The sequence below is a fragment of the Phasianus colchicus genome, chromosome 21, assembly GCF_987193195.1.
Source record: "Phasianus colchicus chromosome 21, bPhaCol1.hap1.1, whole genome shotgun sequence".
In the NCBI taxonomy this organism is placed as follows: Eukaryota; Metazoa; Chordata; class Aves; order Galliformes; family Phasianidae; genus Phasianus; species Phasianus colchicus.
In genome coordinates this window covers 3,789,936-3,814,670 of record NC_143456.1, presented here as the reverse complement: position 1 = coordinate 3,814,670, position 24,735 = coordinate 3,789,936, and the positions used below count along the sequence as shown (strand labels likewise).

General features: G+C 41.2%; 1 protein-coding gene and 1 long non-coding RNA gene across 5 annotated transcripts in view; one reads left to right on the top strand and one right to left on the bottom strand.

Moving 5' to 3' along the window:
* The window catches only part of SPNS2 (SPNS lysolipid transporter 2, sphingosine-1-phosphate), a 133,208-nt gene that overhangs the window by 26,302 nt on the left and 82,171 nt on the right, over nt 1–24,735 (top strand). For all 4 annotated transcript variants that reach the window (XM_090122249.1, XM_090122248.1, XM_031591886.2 and 1 more), the window contains exon 2: nt 6,452–6,517. In XM_090122249.1, coding sequence (XP_089978375.1) covers nt 6,452–6,517 — 66 coding nt within the window. The remainder of the gene's footprint in view (nt 1–6,451; nt 6,518–24,735) is intronic.
* Nucleotides 21,268–22,565, bottom strand: LOC116228187 (uncharacterized). The gene is made up of 2 exons (XR_004166715.2): nt 22,183–22,565; nt 21,268–21,677 (listed from the first exon to the last, which is right to left on the bottom strand). It is a non-coding gene; the product is annotated as an uncharacterized LOC116228187 (long non-coding RNA).

The following is a 24,735-nucleotide window of genomic DNA, read 5'->3' as shown; positions in this document are numbered from 1 at the left end:
AATATTTGCATGTTCTTTGGCTGGTTCCAAAACAGTAATATTTTTACTAGATGAGTGATACCAGGCTTTTAGTAGGCTATGGGAATAAGCTTCAATGTGTTTTTTGTAAGTCTAAGAAAGAAAATGTAAGAATAAAGGCATCAAATTGGTTCTGAGAACTAGAGCCTAATCATTGTGTGTTATCTCTAGAAGGACATGTAAATGACTTTCTTTTGCTAATTTTTTTTTGTCTAGCCAGAAAACCATGAGAACAGGGCTGTGAAATACACAGTCACATCTATCCAAAGCAAGAAACTATCTTCAGAATGTCTTCAAAGAGACTTTGTAGATGCCTATTTTCATTTTCTTGCCATTTGTGGCTCATGCCAGGTTCCTGACTCATTGTCACTCTGGTTCAGTGATACACCGAGTTTTCCAATAAAGAAAACAAGGGAGTGGTGAGTCACTGACTGAATACATATGTACTTGATTTGCTCTACCATTATCTGTGGTGTTTGTATTTATTTTACTTAGCTTATACACCAAGTTTCTCAGATATATTTCTTTGCAGAATTGGCTAGGCATGTTAGACTTGAGTAAGGACTGGAAGGCCAAAAGGTAACTGGAACTTTTGGTGGCAGGTCCACCTCTTACTGCCATAGCATGCGTATAGAGTGATTGAATGCAGGGAGTTTCTGAATTTTCTGAACTATATCTTTGTTTTTTGAGGCTCTGCTGTTTCATCTGGAATTTTAAATGGCATAAGCATTGGCAGTAAAGATATTTTTCCTCCAGTGTTGAGGTAGGAGTATTCCTGTGCAGTATGTGCCTCACTTAGTTTGTATGCATTAAAAATACTAGAAGAAACTTGAACTGAGGCCTGAGATAAAGAGACTTGGTGTGGGAGAATGATCTGGCCACACTCATCAGAAACTGTCAGTGTTTATATTAGACATCTGAAATGACAGAAAACCTTAGCTGCTATGTTTGTGTTTATTATTTGAAGTTACAGCTGCTGACTTTGACAATTCCACATACAGAATCTAAGTCTCAACAAACAAGTTTGTTTTTAAGTTCAGCTGTAGGTGCCAACTCTTTTTAGCCTTTTAGCCAAATCATGGCATTTTTCTCTAAGCGATGTCTTTCCTTGGCTGTGGGAATTGCAAGACTGATTAGATAGGTGAAGGCAGCAGTCTCAAGGTGGGATGAGGCCAGGGAGAAATTGAGGATCTCTGTGGAAGCTCTGCAGCAGGGAGGAAAGGAGAACAAAGCGACACAGTGAGCTTAGTGGTGAGAGCTGTTGTATTGGATCACAAGCAAAAATTCTTCCAGGTTTTGGAATTTATTTAAGCTCTTGGGCTGATATTGGCTGAGTACTCCATGCTCTCCATTTGATGAGGGCTTTCTTCCCAGCCATAGTCCTGGGAACAGGCTGCACTGTAATTAAAGAGATGAGGGATTTGATTTGGGTGTGGTCTTGCCACTGAGGCACCCAGCATTTGGCAGCTATGGTTGCATTCAAATTCCTATTTGTTTTGTTTTGGTATATATTATTTTTTAATCTGAGCAGGACTGGCTGTCCTGGGCTGCTTTCCCTGCATGCCCTGACCCTGTGTTAATGATGCCTTCTGCTAATCCATTCTACACCTGATGAACTTTTTCATCCCCTCCCACTCTTGCAGGCAATTTTGTGCTAAGACTTTGCATACAACATTACAGTGCAGCTCTAGCTATGCTAGAGGAACCATAACTTATTACTACCTCCTTTCTGCTTGAGAGAGTGGAAGAAGTATTTTTGTGGTCTTTTAATATCTTCTTCAAGCCCTTAGCTAATTGCATTCTGTACTTTTTCCCCCAATATTTTATGTGTTACATACCATGTAGATAAGCCGGTAGTTCTTGGGAGTTAAAAAATAGTTCAGATACTTCTCCATTGATATAATGGATGATTATAATAATGATAAAACCATCAAATGAAAAAGTGGGTGCGACAGGTGGTACAAGTCTGTGGATAACATTGTTCTTCTATAGGAATGGAATGGAATGGAATGGAATGGAATGGAGTGGAATGGAGTGGAATAGAATAGAATAGAATAGAATAGAATAGAATAGAATAGAATAGAATAGAATAGAATAGAATAGAATAGAATAGAATAGAATAGAATAGAATAGGAATGGCCCAACAAAGCAAACAGAAATTTGTTTAATTTCCCAAGCAATAGTGCATTTAGCAGCGTATACAGCACCTGTTCTATTGGGAAAGGCCACTGAAAATGCTGCTCAGGGAAAACAGCAAGTCCTCCTTTGTGTCAGTGCTACAAGTGTAGGTTCTGATGGTTCTGACCTGCAGATGCAGCCCGGTGAGCTGAGCATTCACCCAGTTACCCTCTGGTGCACACAGGCAGTGTGCAGCCTCTCCCACCTCTGACACTATCGGTGTCTGTGAAGGCTTTGAACTCTCACACTACTTTGCTCTGGGGTTTTGTTGGCAGATATTTGAGCAGCTGTTTCATGGCCTTCAAGTGCCTGCAGTGCTGGGCCTGGACAGTCTGGCTCATTCAGAGCTTTGGCTTTAGCTGCTGTGCTGGGTTTGTCTCTTCAGTGTTTCTCTTTATTACTCAGGGAAACCCCGTTCTAAACAAGCTGCTGTGGGTGCTGGCAGTTTCTTTTCAGTGCTTTCTAGGTCAGGAATTTCTTGCATGCCAGTGTGAGCAGATCTTGGGAAACCCTTGTTTTGATTTGTCAGGTTGCTGGGTTTGTTCTGTTTGTTGTTTTGTTTTGTTTTGTTTTCCCTCTGATTCTGCAACGTTGTTTCAAAACCAAATAGGGCTTGTTTCATCAATACACACTGTCATGTCATGCAACAGTGGAAATTAGTTTTACAGAAGGTAAGTCAGTGCATGTGTCCTAAGGAAGCTCCTGCCAGTGTTTTCAAGCAGGACATCACCCCTCATTTAGCAACACGTAAAGAGCAGGCCTGCTTCTTTTTGCATGCAAGACTGGGAATGGTTTCATGACAATCCAAAGAAGATGGTACCACACTTCTGTTTTCAGCTTGCCAATTCTGATACCAGTGGGAATTTATCTTGAGGTACAGATGTCAGCAGGGCTACCACATGGTTTTCTGCAGCTGAGTATTTAAATAGGGTCCAAACTGTGAAGCTTGTGTTTAGCAGCTAGTGGGTGGCTGAGCTGAAGCCAGCTCATTTGATCTGTGTGTACTGCAGTCACACCTTAGGGTTGCAGTGTAGATATAATCACAGAGACCTCAGAATAAACCTCTCCCTACCTAATCTTTTCACATGTTTCTGAACAGACAGGTGTGTGCACCACTCCTACGTCTGCAGAGTGCCTTATTTGAAGCAGGTTGCACATGGCTGCAGGCATGAAGGAGAGCCTGATGGTAACAAGGTTGCCTGTGTCTAATAATTGAGAGGTCAGGGCTTCCCTGGAAGAGCTGGGAAACACAATTTTGGGAGAAGCAGGGAGAAGGTGCTGGGGCCACGTGTGATGTTATCAGTGCCCAGCTGCCTCACGTGGAAAGTTGTGTGCTTGGAAAGAGCCAGCACACATCTTTCTCCTATTAAAGATACCTTTAGAAACCCTTGTGCTTTTTGAGTAATTAGCTTTATTGCCCAATATGGTGTCACAGCAAAGAACAGCATTTAAAAAACAGCATTTGTGTTACCAATGCAACTGAAAACCTTTAGCTTTGTTTCTGTAGCTTCTCATTCCATACGCAGCTGAACTCTGTTTTGCACCTGCCTTAGAAGTAGTTTGAAGTAGAGGTGTGATGCTTTGTTTTGGTGAGTGGAAAATGGGGCTCTCCCAAGGGAAGCTATACTGTCTTTCTGCTTTGAAATTGTAATTTCATTGTGGCTTAGCTCACGAACGCTCTTCTGTACCATTGCAATGCTTTATTCATGTAAAAATGTAGCACTGGTTACATGAAGAGCCCACATTTCATTTAAATATAAAGGGTAACCAGGGCTTTCTTTACACTGGCTCTGCTATGGAGTGGTTCTGTAAATGATGGTTAACACAAGAAATTCCTGTTCAGAGCAGCTTTTTACCTTGCATCAGGTGTCCTTCTTGCAGCTTCTGTTTTCCTGTAGCTCTGGTCAGCAGACAAAACGTCTTTCCTGGCAAGCAGCCAGCCTTGTGCATGGTCAGCACCACCCACCCTTGTCTGAAGCCTGACCTGAGCACTTCCAGGAAAACTCTTTCCCACCTGGAAACCCTCTGGCACTGAATGTGGGTGATGTCAGCCACCTTCTTCTTTGGCATTTACTTGACATTCTCTCCCTATCTAACCCTCCACACCCAAATTGCTCTTAAAGTCCTTTTCATGCCCACTACCCACAAGAATCTGATAAATCCCTGCTGTCTTTGACAAATACTTAAACACCAGAGCAGGACCAGTAAAGTAACCTAGATAGGGCTAAAGGAATTAAACCTGTGAACAGTCCTAATCATCCCTCTGCGTGGGTTTCTCAGCAAATCCTGTCTCTGTGCCCATCTTGATCAGCATACCAGGTTAGTTGCTGTCTGTATTTCAACTCATAGAGTTCCAAGCTCTGCATCAGCATTTACAGTTTCTGGTTCAGCTGGTAGGGTGCTTTGGAAAGTTGGCACTGTGTTTCTTATATCTTTATTCAGGCCTTGGAACACTGAATTTACTCTAAGAAATAATAGGTGATAGCACTAACGTGCCATGTAATCATGCAGCCACCTCAAATGGCTGTCAGCCTTGCTGGGAGGCAGCCTCAAGGAGAGTGGTGCCTAGATATGAGCTGCTTACGGCTGTTTTCAGATCCTCCAGACATGTATGTATGAGCTTCCATCCAAGGGAGGCCTTGTCAGCCACACATGGCTTCCCTTTCTTGGATTGCACTGGGTGCTGGGAGACGCTCAGGAGCACATCTCTGTTTGCAGCATTCTTGCTGTCCGGAGCCTGGATCTGGATCCAGCTGTCTGCCTTCTCATCATCTAGAAGCAAAGGGAAAATCAAAAGCTCTACTTTTTTACTGTATTCTCCCTTGGTCTGTCACTGCTTAATTGTATCCCTGAATCTTATTAAAGTTTGGGGTGAGTCATTACCATGCAGAGGTGAAAACAGAGCTGTGCAAATTTAAGGGAGGAGTGTTTCCCCATGTGCAGAGCAGAATTCCCACAGCACAGAGAAACTCCTATCACTCCATAGATATGTTGCATCATCTGCTAGCTGCTGCCTCTAATTTAATGCCCTAAATCCCATATCAAAACACTTGGAGTCCAAAGAGAATATAAAATAGGCTTGGAGTAGGAAATTCATACCAATTAGACATGCAGATCTCTCTTAATCATCGGAGATCTTCCAGGTTCATGCAGGCCTTGTAATTGTGAGTTGTTCTCATTGCATTGACTATCTGCAGAACACACTTCCTTCTCCACTGTCAAAATGAAATTGAAGGAGTAAGCCAAGGTGACTGCTCTTCAGTGTCCTAAATTTATTTCATTTATGACTATAGCAGTTCAAGCTTGTAAAATACATTATGATCTCCCGTGGAGAAAAGTACTATAGAACTGTCACTGTCACTGATCAGATAATTTCTTTCTGATGTACAGAAAGACCTGCTCTGCTTCACTTTGTACACATCATTATAGCCCCTTGCACTTGCTGTTTTGGTTTCTGGTGCAAATCCAAAAGAGCTCTTCTTTCTGAGTCTATGGTTTCTGCCACATCTCAGGCTGTTCCTCCTGTTAACTTTTGGTGATTTAATGTGCCTGTTTGGCATTCTGGCACAGCTGGGAGTATGTTGGTGGAGACAGCTCTGGACATGTGTGTGTCACGTGATTAGGAGCACAGAATTGCAGAGTAGTTTAGATGGAAGAGATCTCTGAAAATAAGCAGGGAGATGGATTAGATTAAAGCATTGTTTGTAGTTGTTTTAAAGCTAAGTAGCTGGTCACTTACCCATCTTTGTTAAGCTATTTTAAATTTATTTTACTGATTTGTTTTGGAAGTGAGGACCACCCAGAACTGGTTAAATGTGAAAACTCCCATCATTGCTCTCCTCGATGAGATTTATTGAAACTTTTAAAAAATTCAATTTAATTTGTCTTTTTTTTTTTTTTTAACCATTTGAAACACCTAAGCTACAGAATCACATTTCCTTGTATTTCTGTAAAATAACAAAGCCAGACAAACAACAACAAAACAAACCAAACCAAAAATTTGTGATCTCCTTGAAGAAGAAATACCAGCTTCTCATAGATGAGGATTTAATTCCCAAACTCTCTGCATGCCTCTGCTATTACAGTAGCAAATTATTGAGTGTGCATGTACGGAAAAGGAGCCAATGTGCAAACATTACAATTTGTATGTGTACAAGACTGGAATTTGAAGCTTTCCTGATGCTTTACAAAGTGCCTGAGATGTATGCTTTTCAAGGGCTGTGAAGGTACTAAGGTTCTTCTGTTTTCCTTGCAGGTGTGTTATTAGACATCCAGCAGCACTTTGGAGTCAAAGACAGCGGGGCTGGCTTATTACAGACAGGTAAGAGTCTTTAGCATATTTCCTTTGAAATACATTCTTAGGAGGAAAACAAACAAAGATGAGAGTGGGTTTTTGTTATTGTTGTTTGGTTTGTTTAATTTTGCTGATGGGCAAGAGTGCAGAAAGAGCCAAGAAGGAGACCTAATTATATATGTCAAAGTCTAATCAAAGATAGCTACCTGCATTACAAAGCTCTCAATAGACCAACAGCAGGATTCTGTTGTTCTTGTTCAGAAGTATGTAACGTAAGTGTGAGGTGTGATGCCCTCCATGTATTCAGAGAATCTGCTGAATGTGCAGTATTTGGGAGTACAGTGTGACATAGAAATGTAAAGCACATCAGGAAAATAGTTGAGGATGAAAGCTGCAGGAAGGTCTAACAATGCTTGCATTCATGCTAGCACATTGATTAAAAATACTCCTATGATTCTGGTACCATTGACATCAGACATTTTTTCTCCATGTATTTAAGGAAGAAAAATTATTGAAATTCTGATGCCTTTCCTTCTAATGTTCAGACATTTGCAGACAGAGCTGAACGACCGTAGGAAAAAAAAAGAGCTTTTCTAGCCTGTGGTTCAGAGTTGGTCCAAAGGAGTGACTTTGTCAAGGGATGGGAAATGATGATGCTGTGTAGCATCATGTATGACAGCACATTGTTCTTTATGGAGAGGTGAAAGGACCAGCTAGGCAGCAAATGCACTATTTTAAGGAGAGAAGTAGTCTGGTTTGGAAGCCAGTTGTAGAATTGTGATGCTGTGGTTGTCAGGCTCCTCATCTGTGATTAGAGCATCTTGTCATGTTGCAGTACAAACTACTAATATATGTCCATATTAGGGCTTTAAAATTCTCTCCTGTCTCTTATGGGACAGAGGAGTTCAGCTAAGCTGAAGCAGCACATGTCCACAACAGAAGGTCTGAGCTTTGTAAGTGTTACTGATTATACGTAGCATCAATCAGTCATGTTCAAAGTGGCACTGGGTGTCTGTCAGGTTCTTTTCTACAGCAATTATTTGTTTTTATTTATTGTGCTCTGAGGAACAGATCCTCAATGTATCATTAGACTTAAAGTGCCTTCAACAGAATATTCTGGTGGAAAACTGCACTTGCCGAAGCACATATATAATCTTCATTCCTCTCAGTGGATGAAATCCTGCAGATGATTTACTGACAGCAAGCAATAGCTAAGCTCCATCAGGGCGTTTCATTTGTTAATTGCAAGACATTTTATTTATTTCTCTAGCAAACATCCAGAGCATCTGAAAACAGAGTCACTGAGGTATTGCAGACTTGATGCTGAGTGTGTTGTGAGTTGTGTAACCAATAAATTTTGCTTTAAGGAGAGTAACATCTTCCTTTTTTTTTTTTTTTTTTCTGATCTGAAAACTGAGAGCTTGACTTTGCCCTTGTACTGGAGATAGTACTATAGATGATAATGTATTAATCACAGCACTACCACAGGAAAAAACTGCTCACAGAATAACACACCATTTCATATAAGGCGTCTAACAAAAAACTTAGTGAATGTGTTACTCTGGCTTAACAAGTTTCTATTTGGCAGCTGGCATATGGCCATGGTACTCTTAACCCTGGTGGAAAGAAACATGCTGGCCTAAACTACTATAAACATTACCTAAAGTCTTTTGACCATTCTCTAAGTCTGATTACTCTAAGTTGGGAGCTGGAGTATAAAAATGCTTGACCAGGATTGCAGAGGGAATCTACAGTAAAGCTGGGATCGAGACCAGTTTCTCCCAGACCTCTTCCTTAACCTTGAACAGTTCTTTTCCAAGCAGAAAGTCAGAAATATCATCTTACTCCCAGGAGATGGTCTTGCTAACTAATTGAGTGATATGAGATGAAAGACTGCTCATCCTGAATGTGTCCTCTGAATAAAGAGTAGATTAGTCTTCAGGTTGTTAATCCTGCATCTAAATGAGTCCTAAATTAATTTACAATGTTAATGAGAGGGAGTGAAATGTGGCATTCGCTGTTCATATCACTCATCAAATAGGCTTTACAAAAATAATAATGAAAATCCTTTTAACTGAGAAAGAAGGCTTCACACAGTGCTTTAGGAGGAGATGGTGGTGAAAACTCAAACAGTGAGGGGAAAAGAAATGTACCAAAGGCAACGTATGCCTGTGCATTCATACCATAACCCGTTGTTTGCAGGCACAGTTGGTCTCATACTCCAAACAAGAGTTAAATCATGCACTCTCAGCTTCTCCTGCTCTCTGGTAAGCAAAGATGACTGGTTTCTCCAGAACTGCAGAGACGGAATTTGAATTTTTGTCTTGTTTTATATTAATCCCAAGATACAAGTTGCAGTGTGTCTAGGAGATGCGGTGAAAACTGCTTAGAGGGAAGCTATCTTCCTGTACAGCAAAATTTGAAGGGACACTCCAGCCTCATCCATAATGGAAAAGAGCAGAACATGGTATCCTCTGTAACAAGGATCCTATGACAGCAGAGGACACACTGACAGATGTATCACAGTTGCTGTTTGCTCAGTGGCATTGTAGAGTAAAAGCATATAACTCTGCTGATTTCAGAGCCTCAATTACCCCTTAATGATACTAAAATTCTGTGTTGCTCTTCCTTTTTAAAGAACTGTGTGCATGGTTATATAAATAATAAAGTACACTTAATGGTTCTTCAGGTCTGTAGCCAAGCTTAATTGTTTCTTTTCATTTCTTGCTGGTTGCTTTTGTTAGATGGATAAAAGGATAATCCTGGCTGATCTCTAAAGGTGATAAAACACCTCAGTGCCTACTTAAGCTGTGCAGCTGTAATCAGCTGTAACCAGTCAATGCAACCAGAAGCCAAACAGTGCAAAAAGGCTTTCCTATGTATGGAAAAGGGTAAGGGCAGCAATTTGGATTGTCAAAACTATGGACTTCTAAAACCACAAAGCCTGGAAGTATGGAGAACAGATCTATAAAACTGCTACAAATTATGTTATTTAAATCACATTTTCTTCCATATATATTTAGGCCACAGGAATAATGCCCACTGGTGGGCTCTGTTTTCCACTGGATTTTTCTGTCCTTTCTTCATTATTTTTTTTCTGTGCTTTATTGCTCTGCCTGCTTTCCTTGCCCTTGAATTTATTTTGCTTTCGTCTCTCGCCAGTGTCTATTTAGCAAATCAGAGCTCTAATAATAATAGTGCCTAGCTCTTGGTACAGTTTGTCTTCTGTATATCTCGGGATTTTTTTATATAGGAGGGATAATGAGGCTTGCCCTTTTCTACAGATGGAAACCAAGAGAACCATATGGGAGAAATGTCCTGCCCAAAGTCACACAGCAGGTGTGAGCCAGAGCCAGAATGCAGTCCATTTCTTGGATACAGCACTCAACCAGGTTAATGGTCAGACCCAGAGATTTGGTCCTAGCTATTGGGCACCTTAATTTTCTAGTCTAAATAGTTCAAGGTCAAGGAACATGAAACAGTGGGGACTTCTACAAGGGGAAGCTATAAGCCATCAAATAGTTATGGCAAGGATTTCCTTGAAATGTGAGGAAAAATTGTCTGTCTTCAGGAAGATCATAGGGATATCATTAGAGGAAATGTTGCTAACCACTTTTATACCATCAGCCAGAAACAAGGAAATGTTACAAAGTGAGAAATCCGGAAGTTAACCATGGCTCTGAAAGAACTTCTCGCTTGGAGACTGATGGGCATTCCCCCCAAAATGCCTTTCAGCCCCTGGTTTTCTTGGGAAGCCTAGCAATGCTGAGTACTTTCTTCAGTCTTACTGTGGGTTGATTTCTCTTGTAAGGATCAATTGCAATTAGAACCGATCATTTGAAAAATGAAACTTGGTCCTAATTGAGTCCCCTTGCCTTTTGAGGTGAACTAGTGTAACCTTGCAGTGGATTCCAACCTCGACAAGGTACTGGCATCTCCAATATGCTGTGATTGCATCAACCAGGCCATAGGCATTGGTTGTGCCCTGATTAATGCTAGTGACAAGGGTAGCAGGAACAGCCCCTGCCCAAACGGATCCTATTTCATTACTGACTTACAAACAAGCACTTTGTTTAGAGCTTGGAAGGTGCTGTAGGATCAAACAGTCCTTCTGACTGGTTGGGAAGCCTGAGAACATCTTAACTAATGCATGGTAGAAGAGTGAATACAGAACATAGCAGACTGAAACACCATCTGTTTTCCAGTAAGCACACTGTGCTGGAGTATGTTTCAATGTGATCTAATGGAAGACTCAGCTGCCTTCTTCCCATATACAGGTTTTTTACTTATTAAGGTAGAGTGAGCTGAGATAGTCCAGAGCCTGATTATCACCCATGTTAAGCCCATTACAAGTTCTGACAGGCCTTTTTCCTGTCTGCTAGAGTGGTGTCCGATACGCTAAGAAGTCCTGGCAATCTGAAGTTCTGATTCATGAAAGCAGTTAAGCCTATTTGGAAATCTTTCTGCAATCAAGAATGAAAGTATTTTTGTGAATCAGTGAGCAGGTTAAGGGAAAATGTGTTTGTGCCCTAGCCCTGCCCTATGTACACCAAGGATCAAACTATAAAAATGCTGCTTACAGTGCGAGCCATCACTAGACAGCTCTAGATTGCAAAGTAAATAATCTTTGCTGGGGAGGGAAGGGACCTTAAGATGCCCTTGACTGCTTCTAATAGGAGGTAATTCTAGAGCCAGTGTTGTACTTTGTCTTTTTATTGTACATGTCAGCATGAATAGGGAAACTTTCCAGACTTGTCTTCATTAATGTTCTGATTTTATGTTACTACATGGTCACTAACACAGCATGGCAGTTCATTCCCCAAGCCTGTCTGTTCTGCTAAAGGAAGGCTTGCCTAGCTGTTGGCCAAACGGGGCAGGTATTTGGGCTGCTTGTTTCAAGGGAAACTTGCACGTGTGCCTATTTTCCCTTAGGCTGTAGTTCAGGTACTTCTTGCCAAGGTTGTGTTCATTTCTGTAATTCATTATAATAATGAGGGCAGAGATTTCCCACAGATTTTGAGAAGTAGTTATGATTTCAACCAAATGCCTCATAGTTCTTTACATGCGTTGCTCATCTCCTCCTGCACGTGTTCCTCAAACCTCAGAATTTCATTCAAGCTCTTTATACTGGAAGATGGAATTTGTGTTGTATTATGTAGTACCTTTAAACAACTTCTGCTTAATACCAGCTATGGGATCTCACATAGCCCTCATCTGCACAGTATTGTGTGTTTCATGCAGAAAATTCAGGAAGGCTAGACTTGCCACCTTTGGGGTTTTTTTTTATATGGATACTATATTTTGACTTCTGAAAGAAGGTGAGCATTTACATTACCTTAGCAGTTAGGTGGTTTTTATGCTGTTGCTAGGTATCTAGTGGCTACCAGTTGTTGGAGGAGAGAGGTGTGTACTTATGTTCAAGAACTCATGTTTGACTTTCTTTTTATCCTCTCCCCATGTGATGACGCTAAAAAACTTCTGGGAGCAACTTGCTTGGCTTTGATACTTAGTTTTCACTGAACCTTTAGGTTTGATTTTCAAGTATGGTGAGCAGTGGAGTGTTTGGATGTGGTCTCAATCAGAAGGAGCTCTGTATTCCCTCTGTATACCCTGATCTGGATCTGTGCATACAGCTGCTTCTGATGCCCACTGAACCCAATTTAAAGGGATTTGTTACCCAGAGGGGAAGTTCTTTTTGCCTCGACTTGAAGAGTGTTTGGATATAGGTCTTCTATGAAGTGAGAGTGAGAAAATAGGACAAACCTTTGCAGTGCATTCTGTATATTTAGTGCGCTTCATCTCAGGAGAGCCATAATATTGTTCTCTTTTAAAGATTTATTTTAAGATAATTTTGGTTTTGTATTGTTCTTCCCACACACCTGAAGTACTCTCATTTTCTTGGAACACAAACCAACCATTCTGCAGGGCAGCATACACTGTGCTGGGAAAATGTAAGCAGTTACTTCATATGGGGATCTCAGATCTGGTGATACAGAGGTCAGACTTGGTCTGTGCCTGCTGGGAGATTTCCATGCTCATTTGGGATGGCTGGCAGCATTGTTGAAGGAGTTGTTTGGTTTGGCAGAGAGATCATTTGGATAAACCAAATAGTCTTGACCCAATGTAAAGGAGCTCTCGAGCACTGAAGATACCATCCTGCAGTTAAGAAAATGCTGCCAGTATTTGTAATACAGCAGGCACCTCGTGGGCTCTGGAAATACCGGGACATTTTTGTAGTAGGAGGAACACAGTGGTCCTGGACCAACCTGTGAGGTCTTTTTTTTTTTTTGCCTAATGACAAGTCTTGAGCTCCCAGTGATCTGAACATTTGACATTTCCTCTAGATGAGCGGTTCAAGTTTTCTAGGCTGTATACTAGATTACTGTACATCCATACAGTCTCATTTTTATAGAGATTATCCGTGCATGCTGATATAAGTTGTACAGCAAAAACTGATTGGGCAGGGAACTTGTTCTATAAGAGAAGTTTTTATGAAATGACTGAGAATGGTTTAGGTTTTTTAACTATCAGATCTCAGAGGAAAAATAAGCAGTTATTTGATGGGATGAATGGTAGGAGGAGGTGTTCACATGTATTCTCCATCCTCTGCTGCAGCAAGCAGGGAAATGGATCTTCACAAGGGAAAGACAATCCTCACCTCTTCTGTTCCCCCCACTTGGTTACACACCAAGTTATTCTGAATTAAACATTAAGGCAGTTTTAACTGTTTCCTCCTTCCAGACTTTTCATCCACTGCTCACAGCAGCAGGAATTATTTGGTGTGAGCTCCTAATGCATTGTTCTCCTTGCTCTTTGTAGATGAGCTGGATTGGAGGTGAGGCAATTCTAATTTCTCCTGTTGTGGGATTGTAGTGGTGAGCTGAAAACAGTAATAGTAATGTGCTCTTCCTGCTAAGATTTTCTTAAATAAAAAGTTGCAATTTGTTTATTGAGAGATACACCAAGTAGCTTTAAATGCATAGTTACAATAAATTACTGTTAGGATAGACCTGGGAGAGAATTAGGGAGGTGGTGCAGGTAAAGCAGTTTGAACTTTTTGTTTCTTTTCACAATTTTACAATGCTTGAAATGTGCTCTGAGTTCTTTGCCACTGGTTTTATCCTTGCCTCTGCCCACCCTATGATTTGAGGGGTCCTGGTGGGGCTAGCTGTCAGCTGCATATTTCCATAGTAAGCATGCTATAGTTGTTCCAACCTACCTACAATATAAATAACAATAAAAATGCCCCAGAGCCCTTGGCTTACACCTTTTGAGCACTGGAAATCATTGACAAAGTCTGACAAAGAAAGGTTCTATTTCATGAGAGCCTTTGCGAGTCGTGTCAGGAGGATGGGTGAGTTAAACAGTAACTTTGCCACAAAAAAGAAAAGCATTTTTTTTTTTGCTTACACTGGCATGTGCAGGGTGTTTTAGAGATGATGCATCACTGAACCAAGTTGCTTTCAGTTTAACAATCTGGGCTCTTTCCAAAAGCAGCCTCTTACAGGTGTGGCTTAGGATACATTAATTCTTAACTTACTAATTATGACTGCAAATCAAAGTTGTGAAGTGGCACAAATCACACCAGCAAAATTGCTTCCAAGGTAAATTGCAAGCTCAAAATTAGTGATTGAGTTGAGGATACTTTAAAAACGTGGTACTAAAAATAGATAGTAGTTCAGAAGGGCTGATGTAGTTGTTGTGTTTAGAACCATGCAAGTGTTTGAGGAGATAAATCCACCTCCTTGTCAATCTTCTTGAAGGTAAAATTGCAGAATAGAAACATGAAGCTCTCACATCAGTTTTTCTCTTTTTTTGTTTTATTCCCCTGCAACATTCTCCTGTAGAGCATCCCCCTAAGGCTGTTACAGGAGCACTGCTAGAATGTATAAATCTGATGTTTTACTCTGTTGCTGTGGCTCACAATGCTGAAATTAAGTTACCAGCTATGTAGTTGTTTTTGCTCAGTTGTGTGGACTTTGAAAAAATGATGCACCTGTGAGAGTTATTGTTTCACATTACTTATAGAATGATGAAACATTCTCATTAAGGAAATCCACTTCTTCAGGATATTTGGCTGTACTGATACCTGTCCCGATGTGCCAAAATACCAGCTCTACATGTCAGTTGTTTTGCTGAATGTGCCTGGGATTTGTCAGGCTGCACAGAAAATCAAATTCTAGATCCTGTATTGGATTCAGCATCCTATATGTGGACTGCACAGAGAGCTTCTTTTCTCTCCTGGTCTTGTTGAATGCCCTTCTGTAATTTCAGCCCAGCGCATGCTAAACATTCTAGCTCCTCATAAGACCACTGAAGTGCAATCCACAAACACGTTTAACCTGCTGAGGGGTGAGGTCTTTTAGCTCCACTGCAGTATGGGTCTGCTGCAGTCCCTTGCCTCCTTCAGCTCTGCCAGCAGCCCAGCTATGCGGGTGGTTTCATTTCTGTTTCTCCCACTCTGAGCCTCAGTTACTTCTAGCTGGTTGGCTAACACAATTGTGCTTCATGCTAATTGCTTTGAAACACATAGATGTAATATGGCAGTTTATTAGCAAATATCATACAAACTGTGAAAAGGAGAGGATGGCAAGACAAAGGGAAGTCTTAAAATAAAAAGTCTCTTGATTGAACAGGAGGGAGAGCTAACAGATTTTTTCTGTGAAGCAGGTTGCCCAAAGTTGCCCTTGTTCTCACTAAGCATGTTTTGTGGCAGAAAAGGTGATAATACAGGTGATAAACAATGAATGTTGAATTTCTAAAAGCTCCCCAGTGAGATATTTCTACCAGCTGCTAATGTTATATCTCCAAATGGTTTGGACAATGCCATATGTGATGTACTGAGCTGAGAAGATGTTTGCACTGTGTATGAAAGGCATTACCTTTCTTTGTGTGGACTTACTGAACTTTTTCTTTGTGGATTCAGAGTCCAGAAACGAATCTCCTTTGACTAATCACCAGGCAATAAGCTGCTGGCAATATCATGACAAGTTTTCCTCAAGGCTCAGTCTTTGGCTATACAGGACTTCTAATAAGGAAGCCTACCTGTCATCCTGGACCATCTGTGATGGTATGGTACCTAGAGCAGGGAGCAGAATAGGTGCTGAACACAAAATGACCTTAGATGAGTCACTGGTCAGTCATCAGTCCCACCTTCTGTGTATTTAGGCCTGATTGAGATTGACTGAAGTGGTCTTTTTTAGTAAGTTAACAATCTCTGGATTCACCAAATATTGCCTTTCTTTCCCCATTAATGTAGTTGATGGTGCATGAAGACATTCAATTTGCAAACCTTGTGCAATGCAGAATTTATTTCAGTGAGTTGTTCTCTAGCAGTACTCATTCTGCCAGAAATATAGTAATCAGAATAAATTTAAAGCCAGAGCTTATTTAAAAAAATAAAATAAAATCCAGTCCTTTTTTGGCTATTGAAACTACTGTTAATCCTGAGATCTTTTATGGAGCTCACATTCTTTTATCCAGGGATGCATCTTCAGTTGCAAAGCTCACTCCTGGAGCTGCAATCCAGAATTGGGATTAGTGTTTTTCACTGATGAGGGTAAATACTTTGGAAATTCATGTGAATAATCTTAGAAACAGCAAGACAGACAGTGCTCCATGCAGGGGCTCCAGTGTAGTTATGATTCTTCCCCTTTTACAAAAGATGGCAAATTAAAACATTAGGAAACATCAGTATTTGAACAATTTCCTTAAATAAATTACCCCTTTCTGGAGGGCACTGTGAAACGTGCAGTCTCTGTCTCCACTGCCATTTATAAAAGCAAGGGACAAGAGTATTTCTAAATAGTGCCAGCAAAACTGAATCAATGAATAACTTCTGTGGAATCACTGTAGCCCCTTCCTGCTCTGACAGGGACTTCCTCCCATGCTCTGTGATCCTTCTCACTGCAGGATGAAGACTGCTTCTGATCGTATGTGATTTTGTGCTGCCAATCAGTACGTATTTACAAATTGTTGTCAATAACAGTATTTCTTTGTATTCAGTTTGTGGTACAGCAGCCTATTGAAATATTGCTGGCATTTGGAAAAGTAGATGGGTAAGCCTGTGGCTCTGTACCCTGCCAGAGAGATGTTTAGGTGCTGGTCGAGCAAGGTTGGAGATGGATACAAAGTTGGAGGAATTCATGGCACCATCCTGTGCTCAGACACAGCTCCTTTCTGGTGGTGGTGCCCTCTGAAGGGTGCTGGATGAGCAAAGCAGGTAGGAGTTGTTGGGATCTGGAATGTCATAACTTCCCTGGCTCCTCCTGTGCCTTGTTAGGAAGGATGTCTGGAAAATCTGCATCTTGTAGCTAAGACATGCTTAGATGGAGTTACCTGATGTACTTTAATAGAAAGAGAAAGCAGCACTGCAGCTTTTAAGATTCTAGAGCCTCCTTTTTAGCCAGAGGTTTATCTTGCTGCACAGTCTGTCCTGCCTCCTCCCTGACCCACATGGTTCTGTTCATCAGCCTGGGTTAATGGTTCAGCTTTGTATTTCCTGGCCCTTGCAGCTGCTGTTGAATTCTTTGTCTGAACAGGCAGTATTTGTGACCCCAAGTATAATGACTTGGGAAATAAATAAGAAGTTGTTCAGGGTACAGGATAAATGAGAGCACAAATGGTTCCTTCCTTGACTTGTAGAGAATTCATGTCTCAGAATGAAACTAGACAGCAAGTTTACTTCCACGATGCTCTCGGTCAGTGTGTCTAGTCCAGCTCAGCCAGCAGTGCATACACACATTTGGTCTTCACATGCCTGCCTTCACTTCCTTCTTACAGCAGAAGCTTTAAAGATAATCTGTATTATTCATTTGCTCATTCTTAAAAATAAGGAAGGTAGCATAAGAAAATATAAAGGAAGGGATGTCTCAAAAAAGCAGGTTGTGCATTTCGTGTTTTCTTCCTAGTGCAGAAGCAGTCAGTACAGGTCAGTTTTCTGGAAACCACTCTGAACACACCAGTGAACTCCTGGAAATGAGTGCCACCAGGAGTGTTGGTAGGACCACAGCTTAAAAGGTGAGCTCTTGAGGGGGATAACACATTCTTGTAATAATCTAAATGAATTCTTGAGAGGGAAAAAACCTGAGGGCTTAGGCCAGCCTCTGGGTAATGCAGTTGCCTGCAAAGGAGTTTTTTGTATTTTCCTCAGAAGGATCTGATTGCTGTCTCTGTCACAGACAGGATACAAGGCTGCACGGCTTTCTGATCTGTTGCCATTGTTCTTCTGTTCTTATGAAGTGGTCTCCTGGGGTTACGTGAAGGATCTTTCATTAGGGGATTCCTCATTCGGTGTTCGCTGCCAGCGCCTGAGGCAAAGCGATGGACGCTGCTGTTAAGGAGAAAACTTGAAATTCCATCTGAGGGAGATGTCTCTCTTCTACTCTACTTTGAATTGAACCCCAGTCAGCACTACAGAAAGTTCCTCTGGAAAATGAGTGCAGTTTTGACTGGTAACATTCATAGCAAGAGCTGTAATTGCTCTGGGTACCCCTGTATTTTATAGCCATCTCAGAAAAAAATAGGCAATTGAGCAGGAAAAAAATACTGAAATTCTCTCTGTGACCAGCAAGCAGTGTTTTAGAAGTAAAAGTATGGAGGGCAGTATTGAGACACTTGTGCTCTCTCCACAAATGTGCCCATGTGAAATGCTAAAGCCTCTGGGAGGGGAGAAATTTGGAGGAAAAACTTTGAGAGAAGTAAGACAATTCCAGGCTCCCAGATGAGTATCAAACAAAAGCAATGACACAACTGCTTTTATATCCATATCATCTGTAGATTTTAACATGTTCCTATTCCAAAGAGATTTCTATTCCTAAAAAAATAAATTAGTGTATAGCTGCAGCTGGAAAGATATCAAGAGAAGTACCTCATGCTGGGATGTGTGCATTTTAGAACAGGAAGTAAATAAAAATCAGATAATTTCAGATGTCATCTTGAAGTTCTCATGATGAGGGGTAATACTTTTCATCTTTTAAAGTTCAGCTTAATCTGGCAAATATTTGCCATCCTCCAGATAACTAGAGGCATAAGGCCAGTTAGTCTGCTTAGAAAGATCTGAACCATGAAGGAAGTTAGCTTACAACGTAGAGATGAATCACCATTTTCTCCCCTAGAGACTGATAGTTTTCTTAGTTATTGAGGTTAGATTGGCTTTAAAGCATACAATTTTCCTGATCTGCAATAAGCACTCCTGAAGATTATGGCTTGAATCGAATATGAAGGTAAACATTTTGCAGAAGAGCAGTGTGACAGGAGCTTGCTACCAAACCCTGACATGCTTTTATTTATTTGCCTGTGTGCAAGCACATGCTGTGAATACGATTCCTTGTCCAGATGTCGGTGCTCTGCCCCTGCACTTCTGTGGTACTGCTGAACCACAGTGCACTGAAGCAAAGTCAAATTTCATCCTTTCATCCTGACCAGAGCAGAAAATGTTTGTAATGAGGCTGTCAGTGCTCTGATGGTTGATAGCCAATTACTTAATTAAAATGAGAGTATGGCTATTTTCCTTTCAAAAAAGGGAGCATGTATTTTGCCATGACAGCTACGGTCCAACGGCTCCCTAAAGAACCGTTATTGTAATAACAACAAAGAAAATCAATCAGCCCCTCTGGCTGCCCAGGGAGAGCAGCAGCACAGCACCATGCCCTCCACACATCCCAAAGCAGAGTGATGTGTGGCTGTGAGGCTGCCACGAGGCTTTCTTCTGCCACTCAGCATCACTCCCACCCCACCTGCATCATCGCCCTCACACTGGCAGCTGGAAAATCCCTCTGAGCTTACAGCCTTGCTGGAAGGCAACAGCTGCAGGGCTCCTTCATCTGGGGCCACTTGCAGACACATCAGCTGAGCAGCAGCCTTCCCCAGATCCTTTATCCTGTTATAGCTGTAATTGAGTTAGCTCATCTGTGCCCGAGCTGTTCATATGGGCTATTTATGTATGTTTGGTCATTACAGGCTGTCTCCAGCTTTGTAAGTAAAACCAGCAGCTCATCAGTAGAGGTTAGCAAAGCATTGGTCATTTATTTGTGGATTTCCTTTTATAAACAAACCCTAACAAACTTGAAGCATTATAAAAAGCTCTGGGATAAGGATATAATGGATGAACACTTTTAGCTAATTTCTGTGAGTGCCATAGCATAAGAAGTTCTTGATTTTCCAATAAAGAGAAGGGGAAGCACTTCTTATTGTATTGTTTTTCATAGGAAGCTGCTGCTATCTTTAAATGACATGTAGCAAAGAACTTATTAGTAATAAACACACTGTACTTTCAGTGCATCTTCTCTCTTTCCTGATCTTTCATTGTTGCAACATTGCTTTTTCTTGGAGGCAGAATGACTCCTGTTGCACACTGGTTAATGATTTAAAGTTGAAACATTCACAGGATTAATGGTTTGGTGGTAAAAAGGGGTGGTAAACCTCAGTTCAGGATGAAAAGAGGCTTCTTTCTCTATCTCAAACTGGAAACAAATAACATAATTTCTTTTTGTACCAGATACAAATGATACATCTTCCTATTAAGAGAATAACAGATTTGAAGCATTTTCTTGCTAATTAAATCTGATTCATGGTGCTCAACAGAAATTTCAGGGATTGAAGGATTTAGATTATTTTGCATAATTGTTTTTAGACTGTTATTTCTTGGTATGTTTGAGTGCACACTGTGGTTGTGAAGGTTGTGTGGGCAAAGGTGAACACAAGTGTTCCTGCCTTTAGGAATCTGTTCCTGCCCCAGGGCCAGTTTTCAGTTCTCTGCAGGCCCCGACTTTGCTGTCCTGCAGGCCCCATGAGCTCTGCACCTGCAAAAGGGAAAGGCTAACCTTTGTTTCCTAAAGCTGCAGGGCCGTGGTTGTAGTGTGTGTGCCTGACAGGGTGTGGTAGGATAATAAAGATGTCAAGAAGAAGAAGGGAAGAGAATAAAATAAGGATTCTTTGGTTTTGTAGGCATTTCAGTGCTTTCTCAGGGCACCTCTCTCCAGCCCTGGCTACAGGCGCTTCTCTGCTGGACAATGAGAGCAGCCCTGGTCCCTGGCAGAGCTCCACTTGCGACTGAAGATCTCCATTGGACGGCATGTGTGTAGAGCATCCTCAAAAACTGCATTCAAAGAGAAATACAGAACTGCTGTTCTTTCAAATGTAGTGATCTACTTGAGTGCTTGGAGCAATTACTGACTCTCTCTGCCAGCAGCTAAGGTTGTGTATGTGTTTTAGTCTTGTCGAGGCAAACCAGTCTTGTAGAACTGTCACTTTGCAGTGTCACAGTGATGCAACATTATTGACCAACTTCCATACCTCTGGGATCTCAAGCCTAAATCAGGATTGACCAGAACAAATACAAATCCGTCCTAATTGTCTAACTAAATTAATGAGGTTTTCCTGCCACTGATTGCTCAGTGACAACCCAACACATGCCATATATTGTATGAGCACTGAGGCTGCAGCTGGGAGCAGATGAGTCGTTTGTTTGTCACTCCTCTGTGTGAGCCTGCGAAGTTCAGAGCCAGTGAATTCAAATGGAAGGGAAACTGCAAGGCTCCTGGTTCTGTTAGCTGAAGAGGTGCTCCATTGCTTCAGCCTGAGAGTGCAATTACAAAGGACTGAGTCCTTTGTAATTCTAGAAACGTAGCTTTGTGAATCACATTCAAGCTTTTAGAAGTTATTCTAGGTGCAATTCAGTAACACATTAATAAGACATTACCTAAGCAAGCTAACAGAAATGTTACAAATTTTTGTATTTTAACTTTAATCAAATAACATAGGAATAGTTTTACCAGTTCAGCCCAAAGGTCCTTTTATTATATTATTCAGTCTTTGGTTATGATCAGTAGCAAAAGGAAAGAGCAGTTTATGGTTAAATTCCCTGGTTGCCTTATCCACTGGATGTTGAGGACTTTTTTGCTGGGGAGTAGCCCTCAGATTGGACTTTCTCCAATTCTATTTTGAAACAGCTTAAACTTTGTGTTCCCACAAACTCCTGTAACAACACCCCAGTTTTCAATTAAGTTTTCTTGCATGGAGGGTCTCTTCTGATTTGAATTTTGTAGCTACCACTTGTATTTAATATGTGGCCAGTATTCTAAAGGAAGAGCTAATTCAGTATTGTCCTACTCCCTACTATTCATGGACATAGATCTCTTCTGTATCCCCGATCAGTTGTTTATTTTCCAGGTTTCTTCATGTTTTCCTGTAAAAGAATGAAAACATTTTTGTCCTCTTGACAGTTATTTTATGCTTTCTGTACTTTTCTCAGTAATAAAATTTTATGTTATAGGGCTGCAGTAGAGTTACAAGCACTAGAATGTGTTTACTGGTAAAGAGGTTCTGATCTCTGGTGCATCAGGGATTTGTAAGCAGTTACATCTAAACAAAAACCTCTGATGTCCATTGAACCAAGCGAACTTTGGCTAGGAGTCTAAATCAAACTGCACTAAAAGTATTTTGCAGATATACAATTCAAAGTGAATACAAATCAAAAGTAGCCTTGACTTATTTAATCACTGCATTTCTCACAGTATGGAAATGAAAATCAGACAAAGAATCTCATCTTCAGCTACAGTTATGTTTTAGCAATCTCATGCTGTTTTAGGCAATAGGTTTGCATACATTTTGCATGGCGCTGCCTAGGGAAACAAGCTCTGCCACAGCCTCCTGTTCCTGCCCCTCTCTAAGGACACCAGGATGGCACTCACCCAGAGGTGACATTATTTTGGAGGAGGAGAGGTGGTGTCTGTTTGTCCTCATATGTTCTTACATGCAAGTTTTAGTGCCCCAATTGAGTGCACTGCATAGCCACAGAATGAAGGTATGCTAGCAAATACTTCTTGTATTTCACTGCAAAAGCCATTTCTGGCTCTTGGCTGCACCTGCATGTCTCCCAGCAGCAGCTCCTTGCGGGGTCACTCGGTGCCAGGCACCAAGGAAGCTGATGGGCTTCCTTCATTGGATTGCAGTGGTGCTATAAAGCACATCTCCACTAACACAGCAGCTGCTTTATTGATGTTCAGGTTGTCCTAATCCCTTTGAAACAGTGGTAATGTATTCACTGTAATTCCCAAAGTGAGAAGCAGGTGAGTTTTTTGTTTTTTTGTTTTTTTTAATTACATTGCCTGCACAGAACTATTCAAAATTTAATCGAGTAGCAAGTTAGCTCTTCCACCAAGTAAACTTACTGGACATCCAGAGAGAACAGCATGATAAAATGCAAGTGTTTCCACTGCCACACTTAGAAATTTTGAGGTGCAGCGTGATAGAGAATCCTTGGCGGATATGGAAAATGGTTGTGAAATAATAACTACAAGTAACCTTCTACTTAATTGCTTCAGCAGTATTCTAGATGTGAATGGGTAAATCTTTAAGTGCACTTTCAATTGACATAATGTTGGAAAAGAATCTAAAGAAATGTGAAAAAATTTGAGCGTTTTAGAGCTTAGCTTCTAATTCATGGCTATTCTTTCCTCGCCTCCACAGTGCTGATCTCAAATCTTGTTTGGAGCACATTAGCAGTCTTTGTGAGGCCTAAGTGAGAGGAGGATCACTGCTGGTCTTCAGGGAGTGTTGATATGTGATGGACCATAGAAGTGAGGACCGCTATTAAGTTAAGAGCTTAGGCATGTCTTAGAAGGTAGGCTGCCTTCAGCTGTGGTGCCATGGCAGCCCAGCAGCTGTAACCAGCCCTCGCTGCTGCTGATCAAACTTTGCTTTATCTTCTCACCAGCTTTTGAAGTAGTCTCTTTGGACAACTCGAATGACAGCAGTTCTCTCTCTACAGGTACTTGCAGATGGATTTGTTGAGTGAATATTTTGTGCTTTGATTTGTAGTTGGATGGTAATATCTCTATGTCTATTCATGTCAGAAGCCACAGGCTGTGGCGAAAGGACTCCAGCCTTTGGCAGCCTGTGAGCCACAGTGCTCACGTGTAAGTGCTGTTTCCCTTTCTAAGCTTCACCCTTATTAGAGTTCATCCCTGTAGCTGTTGTCTAGGTTTTGGAGGCTGAAGAGAAATATTTATTGATCTTTATGCACTAATGCACAGAGTAAAGTACTGCTCACATCTGTGGCATCACATACCACTGTCTGGATCAATGGTGTACTGTGCTACATGTGGCAGTGCTGACAGCTATTGCTTATATTTGTCCACTTGACAGTGTTTGCTCTTTGCCCAGCACAGTTTCTCTCAGAGCTCTGGGGTTACTAGTGTGTTACTGGCCTGTTTTTCTGGTTATTCTTACCTGATTTTCTTTTACTGTGGAGTACATTTCCCATCAATTCCCCCTGAAGCAATTATTGTTGTTGGCTGAGGTGAACAAAGCAGTTTTCAGGATATCCTTTGCTGGGATTACGAGGGCTAACTCCTGGAGGAATCTGGATTTTGCAGTGAGGAAAAGGAGTGGAATTATCAGCATTGAGCCCCTCCCTGAGCAGCAGCTTGTGTGATGTTGAGTGAAGCATGAACTTGCCAGGAAAGCTGTGTTCAGACCTCGTCTGTCTTTGTGTTTTTGTAACCAGGTTCTGACCCTGTCACAGCCAAACGAATTGAGCGGTATCATACAGCAGCTGTCTTCTCAGTGTAAACACGTATGTTAGCTGTATACATTCACCCTAAACATGTTGCTTATGTTTTGTATCAGCTTACTCTAGGGAAAAACTGGCACCTCGTGGTGCAACATACTTCAGAGAACACAGGGTACATTGGAGAAGGAATACTGATGAGTGGTGTCTGCAGTGAAGAAAACACAATCTAAAGTGTCCTGCCAAACAGAGATGCTAGAGAAGTGCATAATCAGGTTCACACCTTTTAAAGCACTGCTTTTGTTCTTATTAATTTACTGAGGACACCAGCATACAAGAGTTAGCATTTATGAAGTTCTCTGCTTGATCTTGTGCAGCATTCTGTTCTGGGAGAGCATTTCTGGCCATGTCAAAACAAAAACTTGGAGATAAGTCCAAATGATTTGGTGTGTTCCATAGCCTGTTGTTTTTTTCTAATGCTCCTGGGTTTTATGCTGTTAGTATATGACAGCTTTGCACGACATATGGAACTGATGGTGTGTTTCAAAGCTCCTTACACTTGTCAGAAACTTCTAGTCTGCACAATAGTCTGGAACCCAGTGCTCGTGTGTTTTGCACTTGGCAAAAAGGAGTAATGTGATCCATCTGCTGGCTGTTGAATTTGAAATGAAGTAAAAAAACATAAATGCAGAGAGAGATAGAACAGCATACCTATAGCAGAGTTTGTGATAAT